The 12,755-nt window shown below is 44.3% G+C and overlaps 1 protein-coding gene across 3 annotated transcripts in view; it reads left to right on the top strand.

Annotated features, from left to right (window-relative positions):
• The window catches only part of WDR7 (WD repeat domain 7), a 105,959-nt gene that overhangs the window by 66,966 nt on the left and 26,238 nt on the right, over positions 1-12,755 (top strand). For all 3 annotated transcript variants that reach the window (XM_035309534.1, XM_035309533.1, XM_035309535.1), the window contains 3 exons: positions 8,738-8,855; positions 9,637-9,786; positions 10,409-10,491. In XM_035309534.1, the coding sequence (XP_035165425.1) occupies positions 8,738-8,855; positions 9,637-9,786; positions 10,409-10,491 (351 nt within the window). The remainder of the gene's footprint in view (positions 1-8,737; positions 8,856-9,636; positions 9,787-10,408; positions 10,492-12,755) is intronic.

Below are 12,755 nucleotides of genomic sequence, written 5' to 3'. Positions count from 1 at the left end.
AGGGTGGTATTGTAATTTTGCCTGCCCTGTTTGATGTTTGTTAAATCACAGAAAATTACTGCCTTTATCTACGTACAGGGTAGCAGACTGGTTGTCTGTTTCTTAGAGCCAAGCGAATAAAACTTACAATGCCAGAGCTGCCGCAGCTAATGAACTCACTTTAGTCTTCCATGAATGGTACGGTACAGTAATTGTTCTAAAACCAGTATGTGATGTGGAAGGTGACCACCGCAGGGCTGCCCTGCAGACAGTTTGCAGCCGGCAGGGCGTGCGCCCAGCTCCCTCCCCTCGCCGAGCGGCGTGCAGCGTGGCGCGGGCCGAGGCAGAGGCTGCGCGGCTCTTCTTGTCCTATTTTCAGTTCAGCTCTTCTGCTCGCTTCGTTTATCACAGACCGGATTGTGCACTGGCTGGTGCCGTATCCTATCAATCACACCATCGGATAATTACGGCTAAGTGCCTAGGTGAAGTCATTAAGATGCCTTGCATAATAAAGGTAGCGTCTTAGGCATTTTCTGTTAAGATCATGGACTTCTTGAATTTTAGTGCTGCTTTATTTTTAAGGTATGTGACTTTCCATGAGTTGAGTAGCATTTCTGTTGAACATCCCCAGGCTTTATGATTCGAGAGTCAAATGCAATGAGCTGGGGTCCGGATTCTCACACGCTCTTTGCTCGCCCTGTTAATCTGATTAATGGCAGCAGAGCTATTTGCACAGGACAGGGTTTTGCAGTACAGCCTTTATTTTTATTATCGTTTGCTATAAAATTGACCATCTTGTTTGAAAATTACTCTAAACCGCTATCTGAATAAATTTTTCTTTATTTAGTTTTTACCAAAAAAGCAAGCCACTTAGGGATGCACAAGGAAAGGCTCTGATTTGTCTGTGTAGTTAAAGTAAAAAGAAAGTAAGAGCAGCAACCCCAGCAGGCTGTTTACATGAGACAAAACAATGATGCCATGCTTTATGGGCTTTCAAAGCTGTTGCAGGCTTCCTGCTTTTAATGTAAAACCTTGAAAAATAGAGGTGGGTGTACATTAGCGCTGCTGAGACAAAACTTTGATTTGTCAGTACAGCTATTGCACAGGAATGAATTCATCCCTCGCTGCAGCATAGAAAATGCAGCTCCTGCTCTAGGTGGAGGATTGCCCTGAGCAGATCTGACCTTCATATTTATTTGGTTGTTGGTATGAACTGAACTGTAGTATCAGATTTCTGCAGGCATCCGTTTGGACAATAACTCTTACCAGAAATAGTTAAATGATAAATAATCATTTTAATCACACTAAATAAGAAATCATTGATGGTTTTTCTATTAGAAACTTAAAATGTTTTCTTTTTTTAAGCTTGTATTCTTTGGCTGCGATAACTCCCTAACTCAAATGCCAAAAAACTGGGGTTCTGGATTTTGACTGTGTGCTGATGGGATGTTTCCCCGCAGGATATAAAGCCAGCTCTCCAGCAAGTGCGAATCGTGGCGCTGCTGTTGATTTCAGCACAGCTTTCCCAGTTTGCTGCAATTGCAGATTTCTATGTCTGGCACCCCAAGCGTTGTGTGAATATTCGCTTTTATTTTTTTTAACATATTTCATGTTCAATTTTTATTTTATGTAGAGTTTTCTACATAATGTTTTATTGGTATTCCTTAAGTGTTAATTAGTAAACCACTCATTAATTGATAAATTAATGAGGAAGCAATTTCATTCTTGTAGGAAGACTTCACGACTGGTCTGTAACACTTTATTTGCAAGGTTTTTTCACAGGAAAACAAAATCTTTTGTCTAAAATTGCAGAGGTCATCACAATTGATTATTTAGGTATTAATTTTACTGTATGTCTTTTCTTAAAATGTGGAGGTCCCTTTTTCAGTAGGTGCTTTGCTTTGTGGCACTGCTACCGTCTGTCGAGCTTCTGGATATATCCTGGCGCGTGTGGGAGAAGGAGCTGTAGGTCAGGGGAAGGAAACGCCTGCTTCAGAACTGCCGTAGGCCTCGTGGTAGTCAGGGGAATATCGACAGGGATGTGTAATCGGGTGGTTAGCGTGAGGAGGGCAGTCGGTTATCATGCAGATGTTCTTCTTTACAACGTTGCTGTAGTAAAATTGGTTTAGGTATTAAAAATTACATTCTAAACAATTTTTCAATTCTAAGCCTATTGTTTGGTAAATGTCAGTGAGTGCTGTTCTGTGGTGTTCTACATGAGACCGGTATGTCCTTGTAATTAGAAACACCTGGACACCTCACAGTAATGTTTGCAAATAAAAATACGTATTTCCCTTTTTAGATAATTTTCTGGTTTTGTCAAGATTTTTTTTCTAATAGTGCTATCTTCTAACAGGAAAAGCAGTTTTAGAAGGCCTGTCATTAACTGTGGTATTTCAGAGCTCAGTTCTGAAAAGTGCTGTGTTGGGAATTGTATTTTATGAACGAATTTGTAACTGGTCATCGATAAAGGCACACGCGTTTTACATGGTGTGGGCAGTAAGGGGCTGGCCATGCTTAAGGGGCATGCTTAACAGCACGCACGTGCCCCGACACCCGTGTGGACGTGGTGGGATTTCTGGCTTTCTTGTCCCGTTACCTTAAGTCAGATATTACCAACTGCTTACAGCGGTTTACATTTCCTCAGGCTTTAAAGAATGAGCGATCGGTGTGTGTTGGGGGGTTAATGGGGAAATGTGTACCAGCTGGGTGGAGGCTGTTATTTGTCTGAACCTCGATTATTTCTCGTGGCCTGACAAAGAAGCCCCGACGTTTTACCTTCCCAGAGAACCTCTGCGCCCTATTGTATTTAAATGTGGGCTCGCGGAAACCGAGTGAATGCAGTTCCTCAGCAAGTAATTTTCATCTCGCTATTACATCCTTAGCTGTCATAAAGATTAGTATGGCTCTGTATAGCCAGAGCACTGAATAAATGAATGTATCAGCATGTAGCCTTGAGGAGCCCGATGCAATTTTCATCATGATAAATTGCATAATAAGCGAGAAAGTGTTTGCTTATTAATCCATAACAAGATTTAGATTGAAAATGGCCTGTTACATTCGTGACAGATACAGTACTGACTGCAGACAGACTAAGATGGAAAGAAACAGAGCAACAATGTGTGCAGGGGGTTAAGTGTGCATCTTACCCTCGCGGTGCCCTGCTGAGCTGCCCCTTTTTGTGCCTGATTTACCGTGTACACAATAACAGTGCACAGCTGCCTGGCTTCTCTCCCCGATGTTAAGAACGTTTTATGAAAGAGCTTTTATGTCAAGCTTGTGCTTTAAGAAGGAAAAAAAAAAAAAAAGCACTTCACGTTTATTGACCAAAAAAGCGGTGTTTTCTTTTTTCCCTTCTGAATTAAAAAAATATCTGAGCTGAAATCCAAAACTCTGATATTTATAACTCCTCGGCTCTCCCAGTTCATCCCAGTCCCCAAAGACCGTAGCGTGCTAGCCAGCCACACCGAGTGAAGCTGCTCAGGCATGAGGATTAAGAGTATTTTTCTAGCATTTATTAGGCTTTGATTTCTTGGTGTGGATGACTGTAGGGAGCGGTGCTGCCTGCAGTTTTTGCTCTTTGAATTACAAGCTACGCTGTGATACAGATTGTGACACCATAAACCAGAATTAACAAACTATCTTTCAGCTGATCCATATGTTTATATGTAAACGTGTACTAAATAATTAGGCTAAATATTGATAGTTTTGATTGTGTTTAGTGGAAACCTTTAGTTTTATGTTCGTGTGAATTCTGTGCTTTGTAGTAGGGGCATCCCTAGTTTTCAAGCAGAGGGTAACAACTTTAGAATATAGGCTAAGCAGTTGCCAAAATCGAGGTGTTAAAAGGAGAAATGAGAGCTGGTGCTGGGTCCTAAAGGGGATGAGGCAGGCTAGCGTGTGCTGTAGCGACAGCAAAGTTTTAAGCTTGGCAGCAGCAGGGATTGGTATCCTCACCAGATCAGAAAGGTTTAGGCCTTTCATTTCATTTAGACCAGATCAGAAAGGTTTAGACCTTTCCTCCCAGGCGGCTGGGGCTCTGCTTCACCTCCCGACAGCCGCAGGACACGCCGTGCCTGCGGGTGCTCCTTGGAGAGGCCAGGCACCCCATGTGGTTGGGGACGAGGAGGAGGAGGAGGAGGAAGCTGAGTTCCAAGCTTCATGCAGGGAGGAAGTTTGGCCCCTTCCCCTTTGTTCAGCCATCACTTCAATGCACATGTCAAGAAATTTAGGGGTCTGATGGCTAGATTTTCTGTTCATCACCATCGAAAATTCTTCCTTCCCCTTTTTTCCTCGAGGCAACCTGCAGCTCTCCTGAACTACCTTGTTCATTTTCACTGCTTTCTAGAATCAGCTTTTTAAATGCATCCTCCTTATTTCTGTAGGTAGTAAAGTACACGTTTGAAGTAGGTTTAAAATAACTTGTTTTAGACAGGTATGTTGTAGAGAGCCCACTCAATTACTTAAGAATGTAAAATGGTTTTCTACATTTTAAGAGTGTCAGTTTCTGTCTAAATGCTTATCCTGACTCATTTACTTTTTCAGCTGCACAATTGTGAATAAGATTACGTGATTATGCAAACAATTTGAGTAACAAAATGCTGGAAAACATAGCTGCGAATACGAATCAGCATCTCTTTAAGCAAGCCGTTACAAAGACAGAAGAACTACACAGAGCGCTGAACCCCAGTTTCGTACTTCGGGGGTCAGTTCGTGATTTCCGTCGGTCCCCGGTGCCTCGCGTTGCACACACGCGCCCTAACAGCGCTGCGGCTCCCAGCCCGCAGGGTAGGCTCCTGTGACCCGCTGGAGTTTTGTCGTGCTCCCATGGATGCCACCTACTAGCTGCGGTGACCTGAGGAGGGGTGCCCTTACAGCACCTGGCACGGCTCTGAAAGCCTGTGAGGTGAGGTGGATCTGGCTGCAGCTGGAGGCTGCTAGTAGTCTTCTGACAGCAGTTCTCAAACTCTTTTCTCGGCTAGCGTGGGGCTTTGTGTAACGCAGAGCCAAACGTGCTGCTTGTGGAAAGGTTCTTGTTATCATAGATAACTACAAAAATACACCTTGCTTTCTTTTTTCTTAAATTTGGGGTGTAGTGGCATGTTGCTGTCAGACATCATCGCAGGCCGACACAGGGTGGCCACTCTCACGTTCTGATTTCACTCAGATGCAGCCTTTCTCCATTGCCTTCCTGAAGTTACTTAATTAATCTGTCTCAAATCTGACATCCATAAAAGCAACAACCGCACCTCTTCTCTTTGCTAATCCAGCTGCTGAGGAGGCTGGGGGGCTGCAGAGGGTTCTCAGGGCGCTGTGGAGAGCGCTATTGCCCTGGCCGTGCCGAATACCGGCCGGTGAGCATCGGCTGTCTACACGTCAGCCAGAAGGCACCAGTCAAACAATAACCAGATTCAGCATTTAGATGCAGGGCTCCCGCTGTAGTGTGCGGGTGGAATGTTGTCTCTGGTGTCAGAAGCGTGCGTTACAGGACAGGCTGCAACCATTTTGTCTGATGCGCGCACAAAAGTCATTCCTCAAATGTCTGCTGACGGCTGCGGTGGGAGGTGGGGGGCAGGAGGGACGGCACACGTTGCCTCCCTGTGTCGGGCGTAGCGCCGTCCTAACGCCCATGGACATGAGAACAGAAGTCTGGGCATGAAAGGCAGCCCTTCCCTGCGCACGTTGGTTTTGCATCTGCCTCTGTTTTGTTCGGGGGGTTGGTGCAGGGTGCCCGCTCCACGCGCACAGCCGCCTGCTGAAAGGGGCCGTGCGAGCAGCTGGCCGCCCCGGGAGGGGGCTAATCCCTGCCCGCATACTGCCACTGCTGGGCGATGCTAATGAGTTAGCAAAAAGCCTGTTGCTTTTCAGGAAAATGCACGCTTTACCAAGCACCCTGTAAGGAAAAGTGCTGCTGGCAGAAACGGGAAGCCTTCCTGCAGAAAAAAGGGCCGAGACACTGAAGTTCTGGTTGCTTTTGGAAGATAATGAGTCTGGTCTGAAAGCCTGACTTTGATACCTGCTTCCTGCTTCATCACTTCTACCTGGAAAATCCTTATGTGATTTTGTTAAGTTACAGTCAAATATGCTTTGACTAGTAAAAGGCTATAGGGGCATCTTTATAGTATTGATGCAGAGATTTTCATAAAAGCTGTAGTTTTAATATACATCCATGGGAATAATAATATCTATACAATATTCCTGGGAAAGGAAATAATAATAAACTTGGCCTTGTATTTTGTGAATTCAGGTCTATAAAATGGTAATCTGTGCCCTGTCTTGTTGTTGCTCCAGAAAAATGGTTCATTTGGCAGAGAACGCTTGAACCATGCTGATTTTTTTTGTTGTGAAGCATTTAACTTGTAAGCTTCCAGGAAAAAAATTCTCATAAAATAAAAAAAAAAAAAAAAAAAAGAAGAAGAAGAAAGAAAGGAGCAATTAAAAAGATAAGTAACTTAACTGTTCACTTGTAACACTGTCTAAATTCTCTTCAAAACCATAAGTGGGCTTTGCAGTAAGCTATTTGACTTTCTAAACTTCTGCTACTCTTAAAATACATACATACATACATACATACATACATATATATATATATATGAGTAGAAGAGCCCTGGGGAAGAGAAATCCTTCAAATAGTGCCCGAGGTGACATTTTCAGCGCATCTGATGAAATGACATGCCACGCTTACTTTCTCTTACCCACGTTTTTACATGTGGTCTTGTGGGAGTGCTAGGAAATAAAACCTTTGTGCTCTCCATCCTGGCTCTGAAAATGCAGATTTCCTTCAGTCTCGCTTCCAGATAACATTATGCTGTAGACTTTACCTTTTTTCATGGAATAAAACTACCTTGTTTTGTCAACATGCACTTAAATGCCATAGTTTAACAAAAAGTTTCGGTTTTATTAATACTTAGCGTTCATGTGTATTTGTAATACAAACAGCTAAGGTGTAGAAATTCCTTTAAAACTCGATGCTGGGTTGTTTTAGGGCTGCTCACTTGGGTGTGTTCTCAAAAGGTGGCCATCCTGTGCAACGTGGGAGCATTCAGCTTCATCCCTGGCCTTTGGAAACAGGGAGCACTGATGGCTGAGCATGGCAGCATGCAGAAAAAGGCTTCATTTTCACAGAAAAACAAGCAAAAGAAATGGCAAAGAGAAGGTTCTGGTGCATTCTTAAAAATATTTTTTCATGATTTAGCAAAATCTCTGGGGAACTGCACTGTACTCACATGGCTGCCTATTACAGGAGGGAGCAAAAAGAAATGCCTTTCTTTTGTCTTTATTTAAGAAGCAAAACAGAACCCTAGTGCTACTTCTGGGTGAAAGCGTGGTCATAGCAGCAGAATGTGTGTTACAGGAAGCTTGAAAATGTTTCAGAGCTGGCAAACTGGTTTGCGTCTACCTTCCTTTCTGCAGTAGACCTGTTGGAGGGTTTTCCCTGCAGGAAAGGCTACGTGTTCAGGCTAATCCCAACACACACCGGTTCCCAGATGCTTCCTCCCCTTCTGTAAAAGCCTAATTCCAAAAACGCGTTCTTCCCTCTAGCTCTTTTCTGCCAGTTCTTCCTCCCGCACTGCTGCAGGTTTCTGCTGGGGAATTGTTCTCTCCCAGTGCATCAAAGCCGGCAGGTGAATGCTGCTTTGCCACCGTGGTCTTCTCCCGTAATCTTTAACCATCATTAAAAGGGTGCCTTGAAGTGTTGCTGGGTTTTGTAGTCCAGTTCTTAGCCGGCTCAGATACACCGTCATGCAATGGTTTGGTTTGCTAAAGGCACGGAGCTGTGAGCGCAAGGAGGTACCTCTGGGGGGTGTACGGGCTGTGGATGTGAGAGCAGGAAGGGTTGGTGGAGGTGGGATAACGTCCAGTTAGCCTAACAGGCACGCAGGCTGCAGTGCCATAGGTAATGGTGACAGTTAAAGGAGTACCACGGAAAGAAAGGAAGCTTTCAGACCAAAACCAGCTATGTATCTTTTTTTGTGAAGTAACATACTGTCCCAATTACCAAATACTGGATTTTACTTTGCCTTAATGCAGCCATCAGTTACTTACTGTTATGTTATTGTTTCTTACGTTTATCTTCTCATAGCAAGTACAAATGCTGCGTATGGAAAACTTAGATACCAGTTAATCCCTTCGTGTTATTTGAAGACTCGCAGTAAAAACCTGAGTGTTAGAAATGCTAAGGAGCATTAGAATAATTTCATAATAAGTAGAACGTACAAGGTACGAGGCGGTCTGTCGTCTCTTCACGCTGCTCTAACTGAGTCACACGCCAAAGAAAATCACGCTGAATAGATGCAGTGGCTTTAGGTCTTCAGGAAGCTTCTCGCTTTAATCTCCTGTAACCAGTGCTTAGCTGAATTAAGTAGAATTACTATAAACGGGATATTTTTCACCCCGCATTTAGGATTTTGTAAAAGAGTAAAACATAAATTCTTTGGAAGACATTCTTCATTTGCCTTGTCCTCACCTCTGTGATACGTATTCAGCACATACAGATAATTTGTTAACAAGGCCTTTTTAACACTTTGGACAGATGCACATACTGTTTTCAATCTTCATGGTTAATTATTCGATTTTGTATTTGATGATAGAACACCCTGACTCCTAATCACTGCTCATTGTTGGGAGTCCATTATATTCTAACTGTTTGAGTGCTCCCGTTGACCTTGAACTGACATTATAAGCTGTTTCTAATCTTTTCACTCTATATTTCTAATGCTCCTTTTCTTTCTCCCCTCTTTGTCTGGTGCCCGTTTAGCATCACAATGGGGCTGCCCCTGAGCCCGGCAGCCGACTCTGCCCGCTCGGCGCGACACGCGCTCTCGCTCATCGCCACCGCCAGACCACCCGCCTTCATCACCACCATCGCCAAGGAGGTGAGCGCCTGGGCAGGGCTGGGCTCCAGCAGCAGTCCTCCGTGCTGGGGCACCGCGCTCCCATGAAACACAAGTAAACCCACGTCCTGCCCTTCGTCCCCAAAGGGAAAACAAGCAGCGTAATGTTTGTGTTCCTGCGGATTGGTCTTTGCAGTCACCCGTAATTAACAATTGGTTTCATGCTGAACTCAATCCGTTGAGCTGTGCCTGGCTTAATTTGTTGTATCCTGATGCAGCAGCTATACAAACTTCAAGTAGCAATGTGTAAAATCCCACTGTCTTTTGGCGATGCAAACACCACCCAATTAAGTATGAATTCAGACTGGGTGGAGATCTGCTGTGCGGTCTGTGGGGTGCGGAGGGGGGAACAGTGCTGTGAGGTTAGTGTAGGCACTGTCTTTGAGAGCCATTTGAGTGAACCCAGGTGCTTGGAGCTTTTGCTTGGCCAAAAAAGGCCTGCTATAGAGCAGACATTTAATACCTGAAGAAATATGCAGCAATACGTGAAAATTAGGTAATCAAGACCCAAGCATTTGCTCATCTTCACCTGAAGTTTTACGAGACTGAGAATTAAAAAGGCAGACCTGTGTTTAAAAAGTGCCTCAAGGATAACCAACCATGAGTTCTAATCATAACGGGGTATGGGAGATAACCCGTATGTCTCAAAGGGAAGCAAAATGTTCTGCATGGTATGGGCTCTCAAAGTAACATGCATATAACAGTAGGCAGAGATGGAGAATACAGAGCAAGGCGCGTTTGCATGAACCCTGCTCTTTGCTAGGTGCACAGACACACCGCCCTGGCTGCAAACACGCAGTCTCAGCAGAATATCCACACCACCACTCTTGCTCGGGCTAAAGGAGAGATCTTACGAGTCATTGAAATACTCATTGAGAAGATGCCTACCGATGTTGTGGACCTTCTGGTGGAGGTAAGGCTGTTCTGCCATCTCTCTTTGATTTTGTGATGCAGCGATGGCTAACTTGCTGGCCTGGACTGGCACTGAAGAGTTTCATTCTGTGTGGGCCATAAGCCTTTTACCACCCAGCTCATTTTTCAACGTAAGAAGTTTAGATTTCTTTGGCATTGTTGGAGAGAAAAAAAAAATAAGAGAGTTTGCTGGTGGTACAGGTGTGCAACAGTACTTGAACACACTGGGGGATCGCATGGACATTTTTATCCTTCGTGTTCCTTGCTGCTCACAAATTTTGCTGAAGAATGGTACAGGTGATGTAATGGTTTTGTAACTTTGGTATTGATGCTTTGAAGCCTTCTTAACAAGAGAGTTACTTACAGGGCTCCAATAGCTTCTGTTTACCAGAAATTAGTCTTCTAATAACCGTTTGCTAGTGCTCTGAAGGGTTCAAGTTCCCAGTACCATTGCTGTGGTAAACACTATTACATGCAAGACTGTTCTGTTTTCTTTCATCCCAATCATACTTTAAACTTAGATATCAGGGCTGCAGTCAGGCACAGAAATTTTCTATTTTTGCCTGTCAGAAGGTTTATTATGAAGTATATAATATCAAACAACGTTAACTTTTGTTTCCAAGGTTATGGACATCATCATGTATTGCCTTGAAGGATCTTTAGTTAAGAAGAAAGGCCTTCAGGAATGCTTTCCAGCCATCTGCAGGTAAGCTCTTCCCTCAAGAGTACTGTGAAGAATATAATAAGGTCACCAGAAAGATAAATTTCTTACTTGGAGTGAAACGGTCTTTTGCATGATATTTGCCCCTTAATACAGCAAATGTGAAGAGTGGATTTTAGCTCACCTGTAAGCCTTCACAGGCTTTTAATTTTCATTCACATCTGACAGATGTGGACCAGAAAAGCAAAGCGTTATCAACTCTTTAAAGTTCAAACATTTTATAAGTCCAGAAAGATGAAAATATCTGTCCTACTGCCCCATCCTACATCCTGACTGCTCCACTGGAACAGCTGCCATAATCTGACCAGGTTAATTGTACGGCTTTATTTCAAAGGGTTTATAAATATCTTTGTTGCTGTTGTAATAACGTTCTTGAGTAACAAGTTAGATTCCCATGTGCAGGACACATACAGGCTGCAGGGAAAAAAATAAAAGGGTCGAGGGAGGGAAGTGACTAACATGGTAAGAGCAGAAAATAAGGATTTGGCTTGGAGTATCTGGGGGGCTTGGTCATGGTGGGCTGTTTCCAGGTACCGGTACAGCTGGCTTGCATTCTGGTGGCTTCCATAAACACCCTTCAGCCAACTGCTGTCCATTAGTACGCTGAGACCAGGCCAGGAGCAGCCAGTTTGAGGTAGGTGGCAGGAGAAGGCTTCCAGGTGTGCTGAAGACACAAGCTGTCCACACAAGCACGTTGCACTGCTGTCCTAGAAGCAGAGCCAGTACCCGTGAGTACCTGCAGCTTGTGCCGCAGTCCCCCTGCGGCCAGCAGGCACAAGCCCTGCAGGTCCGGGTGCTGGGCGCCTCTCCCACGGGCAGCACTGGACGATGCGCAGTGTGGGAAGCGGGGCAGAAGCTGAGCTCAGACAACACCTCCAGGGGATGGGTCTGCCCTCGCTGTGCCGCCGAGCCCTGCGGCAGGAAGCAGGACACAAAGGCGAAGTCTCACGCTGGATGCAGAAGATGGAATTTAAATAAAACCTCGCCAGATCAGAGGAGCCTGGCTGGTGGCTTTCGAGCTGCCTCGTGGTCTGCTCAGTGTGCAGATTCCCAATGGAGGCAGCAGACAGACAGTGAAAACAACAAGTGTTAATTGCAGAAGTCACTGGGGGGGAGAAGTGTGGCGGTGGTCCCCTGTGGTCGCATGTCCACGTGGTCGGAGGGCGCCGACAGGCATGAGGGGCTCCCGCTGACCTTGGGAGGGAGCTGAGCACCGACAGGCGATTTTGTCCTAGGCAGTTCCTGCTTTACTCCGCAACCGGTACTCTTAATAGTAAAATGGGATTTAAGACGTGAGCATTTACAGCATCCTTAGACTATGATAAATATCCCAGTCACACTATTAAACCAGTACAGCCGATAAATTAAAACATTCATCTCTCAACCATTACATTTTAATTTAATAAGCTATTAAAATATTGAATAGTTTCAAGAAAAGAGCTATTATCCTGTTGACAGATAAGATACTGATAGAGGTAGTCTTCTTTCTTCCTGATCCTTTAAAAGGCTTAATTTAACATATAAATGCAAGGGCAAGTGGAATTAATGCAAAAAATCTCCCTGTTTCTGTTGTACTTTTATAGTTATAAGTTATCTTAAAATTTTCTTAAATTAGAGGTAATATTTCCTATTACGTGTAGTTATAGCCACAGTAAAAATGATCCAGCACCCCACTGAAGTGATCATTCAGCCCAATGGAGATTTCCATAAGATTTCAGCAAATCGTTGGATGTCTGGAGAGACTCCAAGTGGAAGCATTTCAACGTAATCCTATTATTAATGCTTTTAATACCCTAACGCTCCTTCTGCTGCACTGCATTGCGTGCACACCTGTTGTGACTCAGTCATCCAGGTGTCTGAATCGTTGCACTAGGTGTGCAAGTTCTTTTTTCTCGTAGCCTTTAGTAAGGCATTTCCACAGCGTTGTGCCAGGACAAATACTCGTTTGGTGCCAGTGCTGCATCTTGGAAGTGTTGTCCCTGCTTTTAGCGGAACAGTAAAACCCACAGCTGTGAGCAGCGGTGTGCTGGGTTAAAGCCCCAGATTATTTTTCCTCTCTTTTTTTCATCTTCTTTTACTGTTGCACAAATGGAGCAGTCGTGCTAATTGTATGGCTCGGTCCTGATGGGTTGTGATGAAGTAAATCCGTCACCGTGCAGCATTTTTTATTGCAGATGATGATGGTTTTCCCATAAGTGGTATTTTTTATAGAGCATTGTACTGCCTTTTAGCATCCTCTGTGCAAACTC

This window comes from Oxyura jamaicensis, chromosome Z (genome assembly GCF_011077185.1).
Source record: "Oxyura jamaicensis isolate SHBP4307 breed ruddy duck chromosome Z, BPBGC_Ojam_1.0, whole genome shotgun sequence".
Lineage (NCBI taxonomy): Eukaryota > Metazoa > Chordata > Aves > Anseriformes > Anatidae > Oxyura > Oxyura jamaicensis.
The sequence above is the reverse complement of the archived record's forward strand: the minus strand, read 5'-3'. Positions and strand labels throughout refer to the sequence as shown.